The sequence below is a fragment of the Eschrichtius robustus genome, chromosome 13 (genome assembly GCF_028021215.1).
Source record: "Eschrichtius robustus isolate mEscRob2 chromosome 13, mEscRob2.pri, whole genome shotgun sequence".
Lineage (NCBI taxonomy): Eukaryota > Metazoa > Chordata > Mammalia > Artiodactyla > Eschrichtiidae > Eschrichtius > Eschrichtius robustus.
In genome coordinates this window covers 33,406,693-33,432,076 of record NC_090836.1, presented here as the reverse complement: position 1 = coordinate 33,432,076, position 25,384 = coordinate 33,406,693, and the positions used below count along the sequence as shown (strand labels likewise).

The window sequence follows — 25,384 nt, the reverse complement described above, 5'->3', positions numbered from 1 at the left end:
TATTATATCTGGAAATATTACATTTTGTTTTTCAGTGTCTATTTAAATATTTTTAGTTGAGGCATACTATATTTAGAAAGAAACAAGAAACTTGCTAGTGATGATGACTAAACTGTTATTTTGGGATCCATTTTTCTCATCACTGATCAAGAGAGCTTCACCACTAGAAAGCTAAAAACCAAAAATCATTATGTAGTTATGAATTCATCACAACTTGTCAAATGCTGCTCAACTTTTAAATCACTGATGTCAGTAAAAGAGATGGGATATGATTTTCAAGCCTACAATTTGTGCAAGGCAATTTCTCCACAAAAAGGATCCTTACTTCCTTTAAAAAATGTTATAGATAATCTGATTTGCAAAGCAGAAATAGAGACACAGACATAGAGAACAAACGTATGGATACCAAGGGGGAAAGGGTAGGGTGGGAGGAATGGGGAGATTGAGATTGACACATATACACAATTGATGCTATGTATAAAGTAGACAACTAATGAGAACATACTGTATAGCACAGGGAACTTTACTCAATGCACTGTGGTGACCTAAACGGGAAGGAAATCCAAAAAAGAGGGGATATATATATATATATATGTATATGTATATGTATATATGTGTGTGTGTGTGTGTGTGTGTGTGTGTGTGTGTGTATAGCTGATTCATTTTGCTATACAGTAGAAACTAACACAGTGTTGTAAAGTAACTATATTCCAATAAAAATTAAAAAGAAAAAAAGGAAAAAAAGTGTTCTAAAAGCAAACACTTTAAACTGTTTTATTTTTACTATGTCGTGATGCTTATTGGATGAATTTATAAAACCAGTTTTTTAAAAAATTATGTTGATGTGCCTTAAAATGAAATGTTTTATTCTTACATGAAAAATGAAGATCAACAGAACATTAAACTTGGTTTTTTTAAGAGCTTCAAAATAAGACTATCAATAAACATACTCGTACTTCTGAGATTTTACTGATTGCCATCCTCACTTTAAGTAGATTCTTATGATACTTCAGTCACCAGCAAATGGACGTGTTATCTCTTATGATTGTTAAAATTCAAAAATGTTACATTTAGTTCTCAACATTTTATACCCAGTCCAGGAATCTATAGCACAAGTTGAAGTATAAAATTTATGGTTGGTGTGGTTCCAGAGGGGGGACCTTCAAGACGGCAGAGGAGTGAGACGTGGATATCACCTTCCTCCCCACAAATACATCAAAATACATCTACATGTGGAACAACTCTTACAGAACACCTACTGAACGCTGGCAGAAGACCTCAGACTTCCCAAAAGGCAAGAAAATCCCCACGTACTGGGGTAGGGCAAAAGAAAAAAAGAAAAAACAGAGACAAAAGAATAGGGATGGGACCTGCACCTCAGGGAAGGAGCTGCGAAGAAGGAAAAGTTTCCACACATTAGGAAGTCCCTTCACTGGTGGAAACGGGGGTTGGGCAGGGGGAAAGCTTTAGAGCCATGGAGGAGAGTGCAGCAACAGGGGTGCATAGGGCAAAGAGGAGAGATTCCCTCACAGAGGATCGGTGCTGACTAGCACTCACCAGCCCGAGAGGCTTGTCTGCTCACCCACCGGGGTGGGTGGGCACTGGGAGCTGAGGCTTGGGCTTCAGAGGTCGGATCCCAGGGAGAGGACTGGGGTTGGCTGCGTGAAGACAGCGTGAGGGGGCTAGTGCACCATAGCTAGCTGGGAGGGAGTCTGGAAAAAAATCTGGACCTGCCTAAGAGGCAAGAGACCATTGTTTCAGGGTGCACAGGAGAGGGAACTCCTTCCCCGTCTGCCCACAGAAGGCAGAGCACCGCCTAAATGAATTCCAGAGAAGGGTGTGAGTCGTGTCTATCAGCGCGGACCCCAGAGACGGGCATGAAACACTAAGGCTGCTGCTGCAGCCACCAAGAATCCTTTGTGCAAGCACAGGTCACTATCCACACCAGCCCCCGCCCCCCTGGGAGCCTGTGAAGCCTGCCACTGCCAGGGTCCCATGACCCAGGGACAACTTCCTCAGGAGAACACATGGCATGCCTCAGGCTGTTACAACGTCAAGTCAGTCTCTGCCACTGCAGGCTCACCCCGCATTCCAGTTATGAGTACTGTACCCCTCACTCACCCTGGCCTGAGTGAGCAAGAGCCCCCTAATCAGCCACTGTTTAACCCCCTCCTATCTGGGCAGGGAACAGATGCCTGAGGGTGAACTACTTGCAGAGGTGGGGCCAAAACCAAAGCTGAACCCCAGAGCTGTGTGAAAAAAGAAGAGAAAGGGAAATTTTCAGGAGCCTCAGGAGCAGTGGATTAAATCCCCACAATCAAATTGATTTACCCTGCATCTGTGGAATACCTAAATAGACAACGAATCATCCCAAAATTGAGGCGGTGGACTTTGGGAGCAATTGTAGACTTGGGGTTTGCTGTCTGTGACTGACTTGTTTCTGATTTTTATATTTATCTTAGTTTAGTTTTTAGCAGTTGTTATCATTAGTGGATTTGTTTATTGGTTTGGTTGTTCTATTCTTTTTTTTCTTTCTTCTTATTTTTTTATTCTAATAATTTAAAAAAAAATTTTTTTCTTTCGTTTTTCTCCCTTTTCTCTTGAGCTGTGTGGCTTACAGGGTCTTGGTGCTCTGGCCTGGTGTCAGGCCTGAGCCTCTGAGATGGCAGAGCTGAGTTCAGGACATTGGACCACCAGAGACCTCCCAACCCCATGTAATATCAGTTGGCGAGAGCTCTCCCAGAAATCTCCCTCTCAACACTAAAACCCAACTCCACCCAATGGCAAGCAACCTCCAGTGCTGGACGTCCCATGCAAAACAACTAGCAAGACAGGAGCACAACCTCAACCATTAGCAGAGAGGTTGCCTAAATTCATACTAAGTTCACAGACACCAAAAAACACACCACTGGACGTGGTCCTGCCTTCCAGAAAGACAAGATCCAGCCCCACCCACCAGAACACAGGCACCAATCCCCTCCACCAGGAAGCCTACACAAGACACTGAACAAACCTCACTCACTGGGGCAGACACCAAAAATAATGGGAACTACAAGCCTGCAGCCTGCAAAAAGGAGACCCCAAACACAGTAAGTTAAGCAAATGAGAAGACAGAGAAACACACAGCAGATGAATGAGCAAGGGAAAAACGCACCAGACCAAACAAATGAAGAGGAAATAGGCAGTCTACCTGAAAAACAATTCAGAATAATGATAGTAAAGATGATCCAAAATCTTGGAAATAGATTGGAGAAAAAACAAGAAACGTTTAACAAGGACCTAGAAGAACTAAAGAGTAAACAAACAATGATGAACAACAAAATAAATGAAAATAAAAATTCTCTAGAAGGAATCAATAGCAGAATAACAGAGGCAGAAGAACGGATAAATGACCTGGAAGATAAAATAGTGGAAATAACTATCACAAAGCAGAATAAAGAAAAAAGAATGAAAAGAATGGAGGACAGTCTCAGAGACCTCTGGGACAACATTAAACGCACCAACATTCGAATTATAGGGGTCCCAGAAGAAGAAGAGAAAAAGAAAGGGACTGAGAAAATATTTGAAAAGATTATAGTTGAAAACTTCCTTAACATGGGAAAGGAAATAATCAGTCAAGTCCAGGAAGCACAGAGAGTCCCATACAGGATAAATCCAAGGAGAAACACACCAAGACACATATTAAACAAACTATCAAAAATTAAATACAAAGAAAAAATGTTAAAAGCAGCAACAGAAAAGCAACAAATAACATACAAGGGAATCCCCATTAGGTTAACAGCTGATCTTTCAGCAGAATCTCTGCAAGCCAGAAGGGAGCAGCAGGACATATTTAAAGGGATGAAAGGGAAAAACCTACAACCAAGATTACTCTACCCAGCAAGGATCTCATTCAGATTCAACAGAGAAATTAAAACGTTTACAGACAAGAAAAAGTTAAGAGAATTCAGCACCACCAAACCAGCTTTACAAATGCTAAAGGAACTTCTCTAGGTAGGAAACACAAGAGAAAGAAAAACCTACAAAAACAAACCCAAAACAATTAAGAAAATGGTAACAGGAACATGAATATCGATAATTACCTTAAATGTAAATAGATTAAATGCTCCAACCACAAAACATAGACCAGCTGAATGGATAAAAAAAACAACACCTGCATATATGCTGTCTACAAGAGACCCACTTCAGACCTAGGGTCACATATAGACTGAAAGTGATGGGATGGGAAAAGATATTCCATGCAAATGGAAATCAAAAGAAAGCTGGAGTAGCAATTCTCATATCAGACAAAATAGACTATAAAATAAAGTCTATTACAAGAGACAAAGAAGGACACTACCTATTGATCAGGGATCAATCCAAGAAGAAGATATAACAATTGTAAATATTTATGCACCCAACATAGGAGACCTCAATACATAAGGCAAATGTTAACTACAATGAAAGGGGAAATCAACAGTAACACAATCACAGTAGGGGATTTTAACACCCCACTTTCATCAATGGACAGCTCATCCAAATTGAAAATAAATAAGAAAACATAAGCTTAAATGACACATTAGACAAGATGGACTTAATTGATATTTATAGGACATTCCATCCCAAAACAACAGAATGCACTTTCTTCTCAATTGCTCATGGAACATTCTCCAGGATAGATCATAACTTGGGTCACAAATCAAGCCTCACTTAATTTAAGAAAATTGAAATCATATCAAGTATCTTTTCTGACCACAATGCTATGAGACTAGATATCAATTATAAGAAAAGAACTGTGAAAAATACAAATACATGGAGGCTAAACAATACACTACTAAATAACCAAGAGATCATTGAAGAAATCAAAGAGGAAATCAAAAAATACTTAGAAATAAATGACAATGAAAACATGATGGCCCAAAACCTATGTGATGCAGCAAAAGCAGTTCTAAGAGGGACATTTATAGCAATACAATCCTACCTCAAGAAACAAGAAAAATCTCAGATAAACAACCTAACCTTACACCTAAAGCAATTAGAGAAAGAAAAACAAACAAACAAACAAAAAACAAATTTAGCAGAAGGAAAGAAATCATGAAGATCAGATCAGAAATAAATGAAAAAGAAATGAAGGATGTGATAGCAAAGATCACTAAAACTAAAAGCTGGTTCTTTGAGAAGATAAACAAAATTGATAAACCATTAGCCAGACTCATCAAGAAAAAAACGGAGAAGACTCCAATCAACAGAATTAGAAATGAAAAAGGAGAAGTAACAACTGACAATGCAAAAATAAAAAGGATCATGAGAGATTACTACAATCAACTATATGCCAATAAAATGGACAACCTGGAAGAAATGGACAAATTCTTAGAAAAGCACAACCTTCCAAAACTGAACCAGGAAGAAATAGAAAAAATATAAACAGACCAATCACAAGCACTGAAATTTAAACTGTCATTAAAAATCTTCCAACAAACAAAAGCCCAAGACCAGATGGCTTTACAGGTGAATTCTACCAAACATTTAGAGAAGAGCTAACACCTATCCTTCTCAAAGTCTTCCAAAATATAGCAGAGGGAGGAACACTCCCCAACTCATTCTACAAGGCCACCATCACCCTGATACCAAAACCAGACAAAGATGCCACAAAAAAATGAAAACTAAAGACCAATATCACTGACGAACATAGATGCAAAAATCCTCAACAAAATTCTAGCAAACAGAATCCACCAGTACATTAAAAAGATCATGCACCATGATCAAGTGGGGTTTATACCAGGAATGCAAGGATTCTTCAATATATGCAAATCAATCAATGTGATACACCATATTAACAAACTGAAGGAGAAAAACCACATGATCATCTCAATACATGCAGAAAAAGCTTTCTACAAAATTCAACACCCATTTAGGATAAAAACCCTCCAGAAAGTAGGCATAGAGCGAACTTACCTCAACACAATAAAGGTCATATATGACAAACTCACAGCCAACATCATTCTCAATGGTGAAAAACTGAAACCTTTTCCTCTAAGATCAGGAACAAGACAAGTTTGTCCACTCTCACCACTATTGTTCAACATATTTTTGGAAGTTTTAGGCACAGCAATCAGAGAAGAAAAAGAAATAAAAGGAATCCAAATCGGAAAAGAAGAAGTAACACTGTCACTGTTTGCAGATGACATGATACTATACTTAGAGAATCCTAAAGATGCTACCAGAAAACAACTAGAGCCAATCAATGAATTTGGTAAAGTAGCAGGATACAAAATTAATGCACAGAAATCTCTTACATTCCTATACACGATGAAAAATCTGAAAGTGAAGTTAAGGAAACACTCCCATTTACCATTGCAACAAAAAGAATAAAATACCTAGGAAAAAACGTACCTAAGGAGAGAAAACACCTGAGTGCAGAAAACTATAAGACAGTGATGAAAGAAATTAAAGACAATACAAACAGATAGAGAGATATACCATGTTCTTGGATTGGAAGAATCAATATTGTGAAAAAGACTATAGTACCCAAAGCAATGTAGAGATTCAATGCAATGCCTATCAAACTACCAATGACTGTTTTCACAGAACTAGAGCAAAAAATTTCACAATTTCTATGGAAACACAAAAGACCCCGAATAGCCAAAGCAATCTTGAGAAAGAGAAATGCAGCTAGTGGAATCAGGTTCCCTGACTTTAGACTATACTACAAAGCTACAGTAATCAAGACAGTATGGTACTGGCACAAAAACAGAAATAAAAATTAATGGAACAGAATAGAAAGCCCAGAGCTAAACCCACACACATATGGTCACCTTATCTTTGATAAAGGAGGCAAGAATATACAATGGAGAAAAGACAGCCTCTTCAATAAGTGGGGCTGGGAGAACTGGACAGCTACATGTAAAAGAATGAAATTAGAACACTTCCTAACACCATACACAAAAATAAACTCAAAATGGATTAAAGACCTAAATGTACGGCCAGATACTATAAAACTCTTAGAGGAAAACACAGGCAGAACACTTTCTGACATAAATCGCAGCAAGATCCTTTTTGACCCACCTCCTAGAGAAATGGAAATAAAAACAATAATAAACAAATGGAACTGAATGAAACTTAAAAGTTTTTGCACAGCAAAGGAAACCATAAACAAGACCAAAAGACAACCCTCAGAATGGGAGAAAATATTTGCAAATGAAGCAACTGACAAAGGATTAATCTCCAAAATATACAAGCAGCTCATTCAGCTCAATATCAAAAAAAAAAAAAAAAACCGAACAATCCAATCCAAAAATGGACAGAAGACTTAATAGACATTTCTCCAACAAAGATACACAGATTGCCAACAAACACATGAAAGGATGCTCAAAATCACTAATCATTAGAGAAATGCAAATCAAAACTACAAAAGGGTATCACCTCACACTGGTCAGAATGGCCATCATCAAAAAATCTACAAACAATAAATGCTGGAGAGGGTGTGGAGAAATGGGAACCCTCTTGCACTGTTAGTGGGAATGTTCATTGATACAGCCACTATGGAGAACAGTATGGAGGTTGCTTAGAAAGCTAAAAATTGAACTACATATGACTCAGCATTCCCACTACTGGGCATATACCCTGAGAAAACCATAATTCAAAAAGAGTCATGTACCACAATGTTCATTGCAGCACTAGTTACAATAGCCAGGACATGGAAGCAACCTAAGTGTCTATGGACAGATGAAAGGATAAAGATGATGAGGCACATATATACAATGGAATATTACTCAGCCATAAAAAGAAACGAAATTGAGTTATTTGTATTGAGGTGGATGGACCTAGAGTCTGTCATACAGAGTGAAATAAGTCAGAAAGAAAAAAAACAAATACCATATGCTAACACAATATATGGAATAAATAAAAAAAAAAAGGTTCTGATGAACCTAGGGGCAGGACAGGAATAAAGACACAGACATAGAGAATGGACTTGAGGACATGGGGAGAGGGAAGGGTAAGCTGGGAAGAAGTGAGAGAGTAGCACTGACATATATATACTACCAGATGTAAAAAAGATAGCTAGTGGGAAGCAGCCACATAGAACAGGGAGATCAGCTCAGTTCTTTGTGACCACCTAGAAGGGTGGGATAGGGAGGGTGGGAGGAAGATGCAAGATGGAGGGGCTATGAGGATATATGTATACATATAGCTGATTCACTTTGTTATGCAGCAGAAAGTACCAGGACATTGTAAAGCAATTATACTTCAATAAAGATGTTTAAAAATAAATTAATTAAATAAAATAAAATTTATGGTTATGCAGTTAATTGAATGAACAAAGATAACCAAGTGGTACTATCTGAGCCCCCAAGTTACAGGTTTTTGATGAAACTAAATCCATGATTATTTGAATAATTTCTAAGTTCCTACCTGTTATGTATGACACGGGCATATTCTCAGAAAAGATGTTGTGGAATAGTCAATGAGGAGCTAAGCATTAAACCACTAATAATTATTTTAGAATTGAAATTTAATTAATATACAAAATTTTAGGTGCCTCAATTCATCTGGGAAATAAGCAATTACTAATTTATTCCAGCATCAATATAAAGCTACATCTACATTATCCAAAAATTCTGGAAAGTTACTACTGATTCTATAACTTGATAATCAATGTTTTCTCTCTATTGGGATTATTTGAGTAAATCTATTAAAATTTATTTGATTTGTGGCACATTTACAGAATTTTAACTTGAAAAAAATGAACTTCTAAAAACTACTTTTTTCTCCTGATTTCAGATTAACGTTGGGGCAAGCCTTAATGATTCACATCTGTGAAATTATAATTTCTGACTATAATTTCTTGCTTTTACGGATAAAAAGGAAAAAACCCTTTTTTCTCTCTAAGTCATACCAGAAAATCCCTTTTTCTTCTGATCTTTGTAATGCTGGAAAAAATATTTAAGCTTTTTGTATCCTCTCTCCTGTAAAATATGAGGGCAAGTGTGTTGTGGAGGATTGTGGAATCAGGGGATTTTTGAGATTTAATGAGAAATTGAATAAAAAGTTCTTGATATAATGACTAAAATATGGTAAGCACTCATTAACAGTTATTATTTGCTATATATTGTAATACAGTACTAAGATGATGTTTTAGTAAAATAATATTATACTAACAGAGCATGAAATGTCTGTTGGAGTTTCAGTGAAATTAAATACAACATTAGGATTTGGTAAGATTTGGTAAGGTTAAGCATTAAAAGTCATAAATAATACCAACTGAATTCAGGAAAAAATCACCTAGCTAATCTTCCCTATAACTAAACTCTACATTAGATTTACAATTTTTTAAATGCTATGGTGGAAGCAATTGATGAGATTTCTGTAGTGTTTTAAGGTTAATTTTACATCTAAAACCTCATCAGTTGCTAATGATGAAGTAACAAAAACTCTAGGTAATCTACTCATGGCCTTCTGTTTTATATGAAAAGTTTGCTTGCTACAATACAGAATGTTGACAAAATTAAATTGCCAGAATATTATGTTCAAAACCGAATGCTTGGGGAAGAAAAGGCAATAAAAGAAAATATATGTATAAACTGGAACAAATCAAACCAGTCTTCTTAGTTCTGATTGCCTACTTTTAATGCAAGATGCAGATATCAGCATCATATTGAAATAGTTATCCAAATTGCTTATGACTCATGCATGACTACACAATTCATCAAATCAACAGTCAAGAATACTTTAAATGGCCTCAAGATTCAAAAGTTTTAGTAGCTGAGTGAATGATTTTATTTTAACTGAAAGAGACCTATATAACTGAACAAAATTACTTATCTTAGAAACAGAACAAGGCTGAGAATTAGGAATTCAGTCCATTGTTTATGGCTGAGATAATACATAGATAGAATATCATTATGCAGTGTATATTAAACAACTATTGGGATGAAATTGTTACTAAGCCTTCAGAAATAAATTTACAATTATAGAATAAAGAAAAATATTTCTGAAACATGTCAGTCCTTCTAAAATTACATTGAAAGAGCCAGACCTGCTAATGATATTCAACATAAGAGAAAGTTTGATAGAAATTAAACATGTCAGTTGGGCACTTTAATGATATTCCACACTATGATGGTGATAAAGTTACATGTTTGCCCTTTGAATATAAGCAACATGTATTAATCACCAAATAAATCAGACAACACTAAAAATTACAAAAGTACCCAAAATTAGTCATAATTCTATATCATGATATAAAATTATAATCAAAAAGTAGTCTTGATTTTACACTCTCTTTGTATTCTACAGAAGAAATATTAGCTCCAATGAATGAAATGTATGAACTATAAGATTCATCAGTATAAATAATATCTAATCAATAGTCTAATCTTCACTAGAAATTCTGTGCCAAAAGAATAAACCTGAATTACAAATTTGGGACAAGGAAAAGAAGAATCATCCATTCATTCTACAAATATTTATTGAATACTAACTATTATATAGCTTGGGACTAAGTGCAATTAGGAATACAAGGATGGCAAACCATTATCTGTGACTTCAAGGATGTTACCTAGACTTCTTGCGGTGATCATTTTGCAAAATATATAAATATCAAATCATTATGTTGAACACCTGAAACTAATATAATGTTAACATGCCAATTATACCTCAATAAAATATTATGTTTTAAAATATATATGTATATACAGAGACAGACAGATTGGAGAAGGTAATAAATAACAGGAGAAAGAAAAATAATGTTAATTGAGGGGAAGAAAAGGGTCCTAAGTATAGGAGAGTGGGTCTGTTGATTCTAATATGTAAAAAACAATTTTAATATATGTAAAAGCCTACATTTGTCAGTTTATAGGCTTGTCGATTCACCTACCTATTATTTCACTGTTTGATGTAGTAATCCCTGGAATGGAAGCTGCTGAATTGGAGAACATAATGGAAAAAAATGTTTCATGTGGAAGGAAAATTGTGTTACTGATAGCATCTATGGCAATATATAAAATGGATCAACTTGAAATTAATGTTTCAGAGAAATTTGATTAAATAGGTAAATAGATGTCACAATGTAAAATTAAAGTTTAAAATCTATAGACCACAAGTAAAAAGTCAGAGATTCTTAACAGTTTGTATAACACTTTTTCCCAAAGTTTTCTTCTAAAATGTTAAAAACAAACAAAACAAAAGTAGAAAAAAAATCTTCCCTGAGTTTATTTTTGTGTATGGTGTTAGGGAGTGTTCTAATTTCATTCTTTTACATGTAGCTGTTCAGTTTTCCCAGCACCACTTATTGAAGAGGCTGTCTTTTCTGAATTGTATACTCTTGTCTCCTTTATCAAAGATAAGGTGACCATATGTGCATGGGTTTAATCTCTGGGCTTTCTATCCTGTTCCATTGATCTATATTTCTGTTTTTGTGCCAGTACTATACTGTCTTGATTACTGTAGCTTTGTAGTATAGTCTGAAGTCCAGGAGCCTGATTCCTCCAGCTCCATTTTTCTTTCTCAAGATTGCTTTGACTATTCGGGGTCTTTTGTGTTTCCATACAAATTGTGAAATTTTTTTGTTCCAGTTCTGTGAAAAATGCTCAAAATGGATTAAAGACCTAAATGTAAGGCCAGACGCTATCAAACTCTTAGAGGAAAACATAGGCAGAACACTCTATGACATACATCACAGCAAGATCCTTTTTGACCCACCTCCTAGAGAAATGGAAATAAAAACACAAATAAACAAATGGGACCTAATGAAACTTCAAAGCTTTTGCACAGCAGAGGAAACCATAAACAAGACCAAAAGACAACCCTCAGAATGGGAGAAAATATTTGCAAATGAAGCAACTGACAAAGGATTAATCTCCAAAATATACAAGCAGCTCATGCAGCTCAATATCAAAAAAACAAACAACCCAATCCAAAAATGGGCAGAAGACCTAAATAGACATTTCTCCAAAGAAGATATACAGATTGCCAATAAACACATGAAAGGATGCTCAAAATCACTAATCACTAGAGAAATGTAAATCAAAGCTACAATGAGTTATCCCCTCACACCAGTCAGAATGGCCATCATCAAAAAATCTATAAACAGTAAATGCTGGAGAGGGTGTGAAGAAAAGGGAATCCTCTTTCACTGTTGGTGGGAATGTAAATTGATACAGCCACTATGGGGAACAGTATGGAGGTTCCTCAAAACACTAAAATTAGAACTACCATATGACCCAGAAATCCCACTACTGGGCATATACCCTGAGAAAACCATAATTTAAAAAGAGCCATGTACCACAATGTTCATTGCAGCTCTGTTTACAATAGCCGAGACGTGGAAGCAACCTAAGTGTCCATCAACAGATGAATGAATAAAGAAGATGTGGCACATATATACAATGGAATATTACTCAGCCATAAAAAGAAATGAAATTGAGTTATTTGTAGTGAGGTGGATGGACCTTGAGTCTGTCATACAGAGTGAAGTAAGTCAGAAAGAAAAAAACTAATACCGTATGTTAACACATATATATGGAATCTAAAAAAAAAAAAAAGGTCATGAAGGAAGTTTTGGAATTTTTTTTAATGCCCTCTTGATTAAGTTGTGGTTGATGATTATGGCTTGCCTGTGCCTGAGCTACTGGTCACCAGTGTAATTTCTGTGCAAAAGAGGAGACAAATATTTGGAAATGTCTGTTAAAATGGTGTTGAAAGGCAAGATTACGAAGTATTTATTTAGACATGGGTTAGGTATCTCTAAAATTCAAATAAATAATGAAATGTAACAGCTAAATTCATTTACCAGAAGTACTCCTGTACTTCTCTGACCACTGCTTTAATTACAAATGATTCAATTAAAGTTAAAATTCCTTGGTGTCAGTTGAAAAGAAAATATAAATTATTTTCAAAGAATTTAGCATAGAATTTTCTGCTGTAGTCACTTTCTTCCAAATTAGTAATATGTAGAATGTTCTTTTGAGGACACATGATCTCTGAATAGGGAACAGATTCTTCACCAATATCACAGTTGGGATGTAGACCCTGCTATTTGGCATTTAGGAAATAAATAAATAGAGAACGACAAATTTGAGAAAAGGGCCAAATGCCTGAGTTGCAAATTCACTTTGATGCTTATTTAGAAGCTAAAAAACAAATAAGCATTTTTTTTACCTGCTTCAGCGCTTAGTATGGAGGTAGCTGTTGTAGTAGAAACTGTTTAGGGAAGACAATATTTATGAAAATAAATTACTTAAATAATTTTGCTGGAAAAATTAGTTCAAGAAACCAGTTGCCATAAACTCAATAAAAGTTTCTGAAGTTGTATGCAGAGGTTAATTAACAAAACAATCTTTCATTAAATCAATATGAATAACACTATATACTTACTGTATACCCAACAAAAATAACTAATTATTTTCTGTTATTACCACTTAACCAAAATCTCACAGGAACTTTATTAGACAGGCCCAAAACGAACCCTGACTTGTGATACCTTAGCTTTAGGAAAATAACCAATGATAACTAAAAGAAATAACACTTCACTGATGACCACATACTAAATACATTACCAAAACCTAAGGTTTCCAATTTACTATACTATCTCTTAATTGACACCTCCTCCAAATATTGATCAACAGGAAATAAATTCTATCCCTGAATCATACAAGACAGGAATGTGTAAGTGTACTGTAGCAACTCTAAGTACACTTATATCACCAATGTATTACAAGTTCCAAACCCAAAGTTAAACTGCATTTTGCCCAATACTCTCTTGAATGGACATAACTGAGATAACATTATAGCTTGCAACAAATACATGAGTAAAGAAAAATAAATTAACATTTATTTCTATGTTTTCAAGTCATCTCCCAGTATAATCATGATTTCAAAATATTTACTTCACAGGAGATCACATTTACTTCTTTTTCATTCCACTTGTTCCAATTATCATCTAAAAATGTCAAGCTTTGGATGATTATATTTAACTAATAAGCATACAATACCTATTGTACGTTCTAATCATATTTCTAACCTAATTCACAGGAGTATAATGAAATAATATTTTTACATATTTTCTAGTAACTGTTAATTTTAATTTGAAATTTTATATCAGCATACTTACCAGCATATCTTTTACTGGCACAGATTCATGTGAAACTATAAATGATTATCCATAAAAAGACATCAGAAATACACATTTAAACCACAATGATGATTTTACCTGTAAATGTTGAATTTGTAGGAGCAGTTTCTGAAATAATTATAAATTACTATTATTGACAGGAATGAAAAATTGTGAAAAAAAATTCTAAAACTCAAGTTGCCTATGAGTTATCTGGCTTTTTTTATTTCACTTCTTGCAATTTCAAATGCAAAAAAGGAGCCGTTTATATATTCTTTGGAAGCTTATTGAAATTTCTTTTTAAGATATATGTTGCACATGAGTAATCCTTCAAGTATTGAATTCTATCTATATAATCCTTACCTTCCACTCCATCCCTTTATTAAACTATTTTAGTTGATGTCTCACTCCCTTAATTCCCAGAACCTACAGACAGGTAGGAGTGTGGCAGGAGAACTGCCCCATCTACCAGTGGTTCAAAGTGCCTTGACAACATTGGTTTTGAACTGACCCAATATGAACAAATACCATGAAATGGAATTGTCTCAATCCACTGAGGAGCAGTCTAAAGCATTAAGTATTTACTCCTCTGCTGTTGATGGTCTGAAAAGATTCCAAACCCTTTACCTCATCTTTCCTAAATCGATTAGACTAAAACATAGTGACTCACCACTGCACTCCAACTCTCCTGCGATGCAATAGCTGAAAGTTAAATTATAAACAAAAAAGAAACAATCAAAATAAAAAACAAGAATGAGGTTGAAATTTTTAGCTCCTAACTACATACATCTCCCAAATTTAAAATAACAAATTGTCTAACAGTGAAAATCAAAACAGAACCAAATAAGAGAACAGTAAATAACTGTTTCCCCAAGAGCATGCTGTGGATTCAAACTGTTTTTTTTGTTTTTTTGTATTTTTCATGTACTGTTTCCTAATCTTTTCACTGAGGAGTTCTTGGGACCTAAAGGAATGTTTGGAGTCAAGCTGTAAAGTTAGTTCTTAGATTTTAAGTTTCAAACATGATTTTTTTGATGGCCATGCCGCTCTAGTACAGACCTCCCCTCTTCACTTCCATGTCACTGTCTGAAAGCCTATAAACATGATCTTACATTTATGGAATGAAAACTTTCTTTTTACCCAAAAGTACATAGTGACATTTTCTGTTCTGTCTTCTGCACAAAGTATAAGATTTAACAAACCATTTGTTGATATGTGGATTTACTGAAAACACAAAATAACCAACATAAGTGATATAAAACTGAACCTAAAGCTGACCTTCCCATTTAGAAATAACAGTTAAAAAATATATTCACTGATTTTTTTCTTAATTGTTTTCTAAATAAAAATGGAAGAAACAGAAATACTGGACAGTTAGAGAATTTACCATGTTCTCCCACAGTTATCCTGGATCACTCCACCAGCAGGTATGATGTCATTATAGAAGCAGCTGCACTCAGACAAACTGACGCATTTCATGGTGTTCTCATCCAGGAAGGGAGCACTGTCTGGGCACTTAGCATAACAGCCTGTGTGTAAAAATGACCCACAGTTCATCTCTATTTGCTGAAACTGCATTGTACCTTTGTAAACTTACTTCAATGGTTCCATGAACCGAAGTAGATAATAGCAAAACAATAGCATACTCTTAGCGAAAATATATAAAATTGAAACAGCCACTATGGAGAACAGTATGGAAGTTCCTTAAAAAACTAATAATAGAACTACCATACGACCCAGAAATCCCACTACTGGGCATATACCCTGAGAAAACCATAATTCAAAAAGAGTCATGTACCACCATGTTCATTGCAGCTCTATTTACAATAGCCAGGACATGGAAGCAACCTAAGTAACCATTGACAGATGAATGGATAAGGGAGATGTGGTACGTATAGATAATGGAATATTACTCAGCCATAAAAAGAAATGAAATTGAGTTATTTGTAGTGAGGTGGATGGACATAGAGTCTGTCATACAGTGAAGTAAGTCAGAAAGAGAAAAACAAATACCGTATGCTAACACATATATATGGAATCTAAAAAAATAAAATAAAATGGTTCTGAAGAACCTAGGGGCAGGACAGAAGCAAAGACGCAGATGTAGAGAATGGACTTGGGGACACGCAAAGGGTGAAGGGTAAGCTGGGACAAAGTGAGAGAGTGGCATGGACATATATACACTACCAGTTGTAACATAGATAGCTAGTGGGAAGCATTTGCATAGCACAGGAAGATCAGCTCAGTGCTATGTGACCACCTAGAGGGGTGGGATAGGGAGAATGGGAGGGAGACACAAGAGGGAGGGGATATGGGGATATATGTATATGTAGAGCTGATTCACTTTGTTATAAAGCAGAAACTAACACACCACTGTAAAGCAAGTATACTCCAATAAAGATGTTAAATAAATAAATAAATAAATAAATAAATAAGATGTTTTGTTAAGAAAAAAAACTTGAACAGGATTCAGACCCTCTTGCAATGAATATAAACCTGAGAATTTAGAAATTTTGGCTGATTTAATTTTTTTCTAAAATGTTTCCTAAAATATTTTAAATGATTTACTACTTTAATGACAACCACGATGTTGAACATAATGCAAGACTTGGATAAATATGGGTCTTGAAATGTCAATGCCAGTTCTAAATACTACTTTCACAAGGGTAGACGAAGATAACAGAAATCATAATAAAATGGGCTGAAAATATCCCAAAGCCTGGGATTTAACACAGATGTGACTTTTGGAAAGTTTTTGTATCATCTTGTTTTCTTGCCACTTCTTTCTTTCTCTCTAAGATATGTAATGCTAGGAATAAGGTAATTTTTAACTGTGGGATATAGTTAATTGGTCTCCATTCAAGTGAGACTATATTATATGTTGCATTCTGAAACTACATTCTCAACAAACTACCTTGTCTAATGAAATGTATAAAGATTGCCAATGGGATCAGATCTCTATGTTCTCCCTATCCCTCTCTCTCTATCTCTCTCTCTCGTTAAATACATAATTTATGTCTAGACAAAATGTTTCAAATGTAGAAATATTAATGTCATAATAAAGATAAACAACTATTCATTAAATTACAAAATGTAAGATACTGAATTGTCAGTATCTTAAAACATTTTCCAGTTTTAAGATATCAGTATAATTTGCACTTCTTCATGGAAATTATTAAAATATGTCTTACCTTCTAAAAGTACAGAAAACTTCTGGCCAATTACTCTATCTTTGCATGTTTTTGCAGTCACTGTACCACAAGGTTCATAATGCCAGCTGCATTCCCCAGGTGCATTATAATAATCACAGTAGATAGCTATGATTGAATTATATCAAATTACTTGCATTCATTATATGACAATTTTCAACTTTCATTTTCCAAAGCATTTTTATAAGAGTTTTTGAATGATACTAACAATAAACAGAACTAAAGTATATCATTCTGTCTTATCAAGTCCCTTTGGCTTTATCTAAATTGCCATATGAGCAAAAACAGCTTACAAAAAAAGGAGGAAAAGCATATAGAATCAAAATAGCACTTTTCTTTGACATCTCACAATAAGATTGGTTTGAGGTGGAAGAGTAAATATTAATTTTCCCATTTTTTAGCTATTTTAGGTCATAGTCTATTTCATGGTTTTAATGTCTAAGCTTAAATGAGAAAATAAATCTCCAGGAAAATTAAGCTTCTTTAATATGTAAATAACAGTTCCCAAATGAGGCAACTAAAGATTTCAATATAATATATAAAGTTGTACATAATAAACTAAATAAAATGAGGATTCAATTTCAACATTTCTCATTTGGCACATTTTCTCTTATCATACCTTCCTTTGGAAGGAAATGTGTTGACTAATTTCTACTAAAGTTACCACATTCCACACATAACAAAATTCAGTTTATATTCATTTTACAGTTTATCTTGACTAGAACTCTGTAGAAGTTTTCAAGATGATGTGTGAGGACTTCAACCAAAAGTGATATATGAGGTAAATATTTAAGAATATATAACTATACCAAGATAGGTAAACAGTTCATTGTTCATTTAAGTATGAATAAGAAATATTTTCCATCAATATTCCCAATCATAAACAAACATTAACATGTGTTTAAACCTTTCTATGCACAAGAATATGTATTTTATAGAAAATAGGAGGAGACAAATGGTTGTCTAACAAAACAATTCTGTCTGATTACATTTTGAAGAACAACAACATATGGACTTACGACAGAGATCTGGTTTTCTCCATGTAACACAGACTCCAACCGCACTGCATGCTTCTGCGTACATCGCCACAGCTGTGCAGAATCCCAGGTACTTCCCCTCCATGTCACATGCACAAGCTTCTTCAACACATGCATCATAGTACGTACTGGGGTCCACCTAGGAAGACCATGTTGCAGCAAAAATAGACATGAGATTTTCTTTTCTTATAAACAAGGAAAATAAGAAAACAATGAACAGACTGGGGAAACAATATAACCGCACCTGAAAGAGTTAAGCAATCTTGGTTATTCTTTAGCTCTTACTACTAACAAACACTTGTAGCTAGACTTGTCCTTCACAAAGCTAGTTACTCTCTGACTCCATATGAATTACCCTTTGCACCTGGCATTTCTTCTCCCCTATACTCCCTTGTAGCACTCTTCATTTCAGAAAGAAGGTCACAGGCAGTAACTTCAGGGACACCAGACCCAGTTGCTGAGCTGCCTGACGCCAGCTTTGGCCATGAATTTGCAGAAAAAAAGACGTGCAAGACCTTAATTACTTTGAGCCTTATCACCTACCCCAGACCATGAGCCCCAGGCTATATAAACTTTCCCTGTTCCCCAGGGAAGGGGGGCACAGTTCTTGAGGCACTAGCCTGCTGTGTTTTCCCCTTTGCCAGGCAAAGATTAAAGCCATTTTTCTCATTGCTCCAAAACTCTGTCGCCATATTTCTTTTCACCATTGGTGCACAGAAAGCCAAGATTTTTGGCATCAAGCACAGCACCTGAGTACCTGAGAGCAAAACCTGTGCCTGTCATTGCTCTCAGAGCCCCACTACCTTATTGTGGCAGTCTCTGAAGGTGCTGTCCCGGATGATCTCACATTTCCGCGCAGCCCAAGCTTTACAGTATGGGTTTGAGTCACACGGGAAGGTTTGAGCTACTGTGTCTGAACATTCTTGACTTGTTTTCCAGCTATTTCCAAATTCCAGTGCTCCAGCAGCTACTGATGAGTATCTCGTTGTGAAATCATCCTTAAGATCGCCATTGTTATTTCCACAAAGACCACACACTTTGCCCTATATAGATCAGAAAGGGAACTTTAAAAGTGAGTTAGGCTAGAGACATATAGAGAGATAGATAGATATGGATAGATAGATATATGATAGAGATATTAAGATTGTGTATATTATAAATCTATTTTAAATTCCAAATTTTGGATGGAAACCAGAATCTGTGGATAAGATTCTGCTCCCATTTAATCCAAGATATCCCATATTGCAGTATTGACCAAGATAAATGCCTTAAGAATTTAAAAATAATTATATTCATTAGCTTCAAATCATACAGGAGTATATTCTTAGGTTCTTAGAATATTTGTTCCGAGGATTACATTAATTCTATCTATACACCAAGCAACCACATATGGCTAAACTAGAATGCTTCAGGTTTATTGCATTTATTTTTCACCAAATTCTATCATCTTTGATTACATTTAATATTTCACGTAAGGTTGAATAGATGTGGAGCCTTGTTCTATAACAAAGACTGCCATTCTCCCACTTTCCACATTTGAATATGTCTCTAATCTTCAGCAGCAAAAATGATTTTGCTTCTATTGTTATTTGCTTCTGTTATATTATTACGTATATGAATGTGATATACATACATTCCAGCGTGGATCCAATAACACAGAAATTCTTGTATTTTTGTCCCAAATTATGGTTATTCCACTTAAAATTTTCAAAATCAAGTACAGGCCAACGGTATGAACAGAGTATGAATTTCCACTGAGTTCACATTCCTTACTTTCTGTAGTTTTGACTGCTGTGACTTTACCATCTTGCAAGACAATATTCTGATCCTGTAAATTAAAAGATAGACTTACAAAAACATTAGTTTTATTTGGCAGTGCATAATCTGAGAGAAAAAGAAAATAAAGAGAAACAGTACTGTACCTGAAAAGCAACTATAATTTTTCTTGAGCATGTAAGCCCATCTTCGCAACACGGGATGCTTTCAGTTAAAATACGGAATGTGCCATTTTCATGACCACAATAATCCTTTAAAAATTAAATGTTAATAATAGTTTATTTATATCAGGGACATGGAACTCAATTACAATATTTGTATCAGACAAACATTTCTTAGACAGTGACACCTTGTAATCAATAAATTACCATATGTTTTGTTATGGAATTTCCAAAAGACAATGGTGTAACTGTGTTATGGGTCTGTAGCCTTGGCTGAGTCCAAACTAGTTAACTTGTTTTGACTGAGTCCTTTTCCCATTACCTCTATACAAGTTTAGAATTATACCATAGATGTATATATATTTAAATTGTGTAAGTTTATAGTCTTAGATTTATTTCTAGGCTCTGCAAATAGCTAGATAAGATGTGGGGTTATTTTCCTCAGTGATTTATGTGAAATTTGATATTCAATCAAAACTAATGCAAAATAATCCAAATTTCACCCATTACATGTTACTTAGGAAGCAGTTTAGGTGTATGGAACAAGAATGAACTCCAGAATCAGACAGATCTAGGTTGAATATGGCATTTTCTGCTTAGTAGTTTATGTTGCTTAACCTCTCTAATCCTCAATTTCTTCATCTCCATCATAGGAATAATAATATAAGCCTTTTATATTGTAAATGATTGAATGTAATAAAATATATAAATTCGCTTGGCAAAAGCACTCAAAAAAATGTAACTGTCATTGCTGATAGTGCTGTTGTTAAAATAATGACACCTAACATTTATTGAGCATTTAGTATGAGCGCCAATATTTTCTCTACTTTGGTTTCAAGTAGGGGTTATTTCCATCCCCATTTTATAGCTAAGGAAACTGAGACACAGAGAGATTAAGGAATGTGCCCAAAGTAAGTCATACATCTGAGAAATGGCAGAGCCAGGAGTGAAATCTAGGTCTACTGCCTCCAGACTCATCTTTACATTATGTTACATTTTACTGCCTTTGAGAAACATATAAGGGGCCATTTTTTTTTAATCTCACTTTTTGAGAATAAAATACTCCAGACTTCATCTACAAATAAATAATAAGAAGTAAAGAAAAATTGTGATAAAACACACTTGCAATTACCTCGATAAATGAATACTGGCAGAGACCATCAAAGCTGTAACTTTTTCCATCAAAAGATCTAACATGACCTTCCCCATAGATATGGCAGGTGGTTTGACACTCATTTTGTGTACAGTTCCAAGATCCTTTTATGCAAGTACTAAAAGAAAGCAATGATACAGTGTGGCAATTATATTACGTCAAGATTCATATACTCATATTGTTTTTGTAAAGAAGCACAAAACAATGTTTCATATTGGTTTAAATTTTGCAGTTTCTTCATTATCTGATGTTCATCGTACATAATGCTATGTAAAATTTCTACTTTAAAGATAGCATTTTTTCTAACTACATTTGACCATTATTTTTCAAAATATCCCAAAGTATGACTTTTTTCCCATAAAAATCAGAGTAGATTGTACACTTTCTAATATCCAAAACAAATAAAGTAGTAATCTTTTATTATGCACCATTTGTTGCAGCCAACCGAGGTGACACTTCCTTGGTCATACTCTCGTCCACCAAAAGAACATGGGCAGTCATCAGGGAAGACACAGTTCCCTTTAGAATTTCGAACCATTCCTACAGGACAGTAGCATCCACGCTTGCAAGGCAAGTTCTCCTACAGGAATAAATATAAAATATACACCATGAGGCACCAGTCTAAATACATCACATTATCAGTTTTAATTGACAATGCAGAAATATACCAAGTATACATTTAGAGTCAACATTTGACAAATCAAAATGACACACAAAAAATAATATGATCTTCTAATTACTTTTCATTGATGTTTTAATTTCCTTCTTCACTGAAACAAAAGTTTTAAAAAACTGAACTCTAATGCCATGTTACTTACTTCAAAACTAGGTATGTTCCGAGTGCTACAGGTACTGTCAACTCTTCTCTGTGCCTTAGGATTCCTACAGTCAACATATTCAGCCCCTTTAGAACAATTCTCTGTGGAACAAGGGAAGTTGTTAATCAAGGGCCTCTTGATCTGCTTATTTTAACCAAAGTAGATATCTTAAGCATCATGATTTCAAAACTTACGTAGCGTTAAATCAATGGGAGTCTGGCAAAGAAGAATTCCATCTCGACATACGCTGGAAATAAAAGAAAATGATACTTTTTTTTTTTTTAGGCTGTGCTGTGCAGCATGAGGAATCTTAGTTCCCCAACCAGGGATCTAACCCGTGCTCCCTGCATTGAGAGAACAGAGTCTTAACCACTGGACCACCAGGGAAGTCCTGGAAATGATACGTTTAAATAAAATTCCAATGACAGCTTCTTAATACACTGTTACAGCAACTTTAACCTCTCATTCATAAACCACCTGTTTTATCACAAATAATAAGACCAATGAGACACAGTCTCCCAGAAGATGCATAAAATGTACCAAATTATAAGATATAATCCTGTATGTATTATAGAAATGTACAAACAAGGTTCTTATGGACATACAGAAAACTTCATGGAAAAGATGGCTTGATCTTGATGGATGAGTAAGATTCAACAGATATTGCTGATAAGATGCAAAGTGTGACAAAGGAAAGAACAAGGTATGTTCCAATGACTTGTTTGATAGAAGGCAGGATACATTACAGGGAGAAGTACTAGAAGTAAGTTACAGACAGATTTCAGATAGTTTCAAATGACATGCAAGTTTGTTTCTATTCTTTTTTTGTTTTGTTTTGTTTTGTTTTGTTTTTTCTTTTTTTTTGTTTCTTTTTTTTGTTTCTATTCTTTAAGCAACTGTCACCATAACAAAAGTGTTTGAGCAGCTAAGAGGCACAATCAGAATAGTACTTTAGATTTGATATTCTAGTGGTAGTACAGGAAACATGAGACAGAGACAGAGAGAGACAGGGCAAAGAACAGCCAAGTTAGCTCTCACAGTAGTGCCAATAAGAGGTCTTAGAGGTCTGAAACAGGATAATGATGAAGGCAACCACAATTTGGAGGTGCTGGCCTAAGTTTTATTAAAAAGGTAATCTACGGATTCCCCAGCATCTACAGTTGCAGTAGCAACTGGCCCTTTTTGGTACCATATGATAGTATACAAACCTCCTTGCAATATCTGAGTCCAAGACAATGCTCACTCATCTTTGTAACTCCAGGGCTCAGCACAAAGAATGGCACACAGTAGATATTTATTGAATAACTCTTTGTTGAATGACAAATGCTGAGAGACAACTAGGAAACATTGTCTGAATATAAAATGATTTTGCATTGTCTGTATGTAGTAGCTGCTAGAATATTTTTTCTACTGTCATTTAAAACCAAACAAGAGTGGGATAAATCAGCGATGGCCATTACAGTGTAGTGAACACTCCAGGTAAAAGAGGTAATATCAAACTTTAATAAGAAATACAAAATTTTAAATATGATAGGTCTAAAAAGGACTTCATACTAGCAAAGACTATTTCTCTGAAAAACACAGTCCCTTGATTTCAAAGTCATAACAAGTATATTTGTAATTTCCATACCATTTATTGTCATCAATATGGATGAGTTTGCCTGGTTGCAGGACCTCATCATTTATGTAGCAGTCACACTGAGATTTTGGAACACAATTTCCTTCATTAGTCTGGTACATTCCATCAGGGCAAGTGCATCCATCAACTAGAACATCTTCCATATCGCAGCTCCTATCTCTCTCTGACAATGATCGGCAGGAACTATTGCAGGTTTTTACATTGTACCTGAAAACTAGGCCACTTGGACAAGATTGATCTGTTGGTATAGGGAAAAATAGTCAACATGTAAATAAGCAGGAAAATTAATAATCTTACCTCAACTTGATGTTTATAGGTGTTATAGTGAATTAATCATAATTGAGATTATGAATAATAAAGGAAAAGCTACTTGTCCTTTTTTCCATTCTTTTTTTCTGTCATTATTGAGACATTACTCTAATGTTTACACATTCTGCTGAGAATGAAGCCCATAAACAAGATAGGCAGTACACTGCTCTCCTGTAGCTTATATTCCTGGGGAAAGGACAATTGTGGTGCATGCTAAAAAAGCAAGATAGGAAGCTCTAAGTGTGTACAGCTGGGAACCTGCACTTAGTGAAAAGGAGGGGGTAGATGGACAGCATGAAGACAGCCTGGAGAAAGGTAATTCTATGTCTGGTAATTCTATGTCTAAATTACAAGAGAGGGAAATTCTTTCAAAAAGCAAGTAGAAGAATAGAAACTATAAGCCCAGAGACAAGTAGCCTTTAGAACTTGCACGGCCCATGTAAGCAGCTTGGTCTCTAGCCTAAAAGCAATGAATTGCCATTGACTTGTTTTAGACGGGAATGTCACATGATCAGGTTAGTTCTATTTGGTTTTACTTTAAAGATTATACTGATTTCTCTGCAGAAATTGGATTAGAGGGAACCAAGACTGGATATTGAAGGAGGTTATTGCAATCACCCAGGGGGAAAAGTGACAGCTTTTGAACAAGGTTGGTGGCAAAAGAGATGGAAAGATATGAATGGATTTGAAAGAAATTTTGGAGGTGAACTTGACAGACCTTACTGATTGACTGGATATTGGCTATGTAGTATTAAGCTTTATCTATAGAGATGTGTTTCTACAAAAGTTTTTCTCTTTTGTAAACCAAGTACTTCTCTGAAGTCGTATTTGAATAGTGCAATAAACATTTTTTTCCATTAAATGAAGGATTTATCAGCCTTCTAATAAGATTTTTTTCACTTTTTCTTTACTGAGTACAGTTGATTTACAATATTGTATTAGTTTCAGTGTACAACACAGTGATTCAAAATTTTTATAGATTATACTCTATTTTATATTTACCACAAAATACTTGATGCATTCCCTGTGCTATACAATATATACCTGTAGCTTATTTATTTTATACATAGTAAATTTGTACCTCTTAATCCTCTACCCCTATATTTTCCCTCCCCTTTCCCCACTGGTAACCACTAGTTTGTTCTCTATACCTGTGAGTGTATTTCTTTTCTGTTATATTCACTAGTTTGTTT

General features: G+C 35.0%; 1 protein-coding gene across 1 annotated transcript in view; it reads right to left on the bottom strand.

Moving 5' to 3' along the window:
* Positions 1-25,384, bottom strand: part of MUC19 (mucin 19, oligomeric) — a 104,138-nt gene that overhangs the window by 66,437 nt on the left and 12,317 nt on the right. The window contains exons 14-27 of the mRNA XM_068561933.1: positions 23,874-24,120; positions 22,438-22,490; positions 22,244-22,344; positions 21,854-22,005; positions 21,405-21,543; positions 20,258-20,362; positions 19,969-20,163; positions 19,139-19,378; positions 18,318-18,474; positions 17,281-17,406; positions 15,477-15,618; positions 14,760-14,791; positions 14,189-14,218; positions 13,138-13,179 (exon numbers count right to left, since the gene is read on the bottom strand). Coding sequence (XP_068418034.1) covers positions 13,138-13,179; positions 14,189-14,218; positions 14,760-14,791; positions 15,477-15,618; positions 17,281-17,406; positions 18,318-18,474; positions 19,139-19,378; positions 19,969-20,163; positions 20,258-20,362; positions 21,405-21,543; positions 21,854-22,005; positions 22,244-22,344; positions 22,438-22,490; positions 23,874-24,120 — 1,761 coding nt within the window. The remainder of the gene's footprint in view (positions 1-13,137; positions 13,180-14,188; positions 14,219-14,759; positions 14,792-15,476; positions 15,619-17,280; positions 17,407-18,317; positions 18,475-19,138; positions 19,379-19,968; positions 20,164-20,257; positions 20,363-21,404; positions 21,544-21,853; positions 22,006-22,243; positions 22,345-22,437; positions 22,491-23,873; positions 24,121-25,384) is intronic.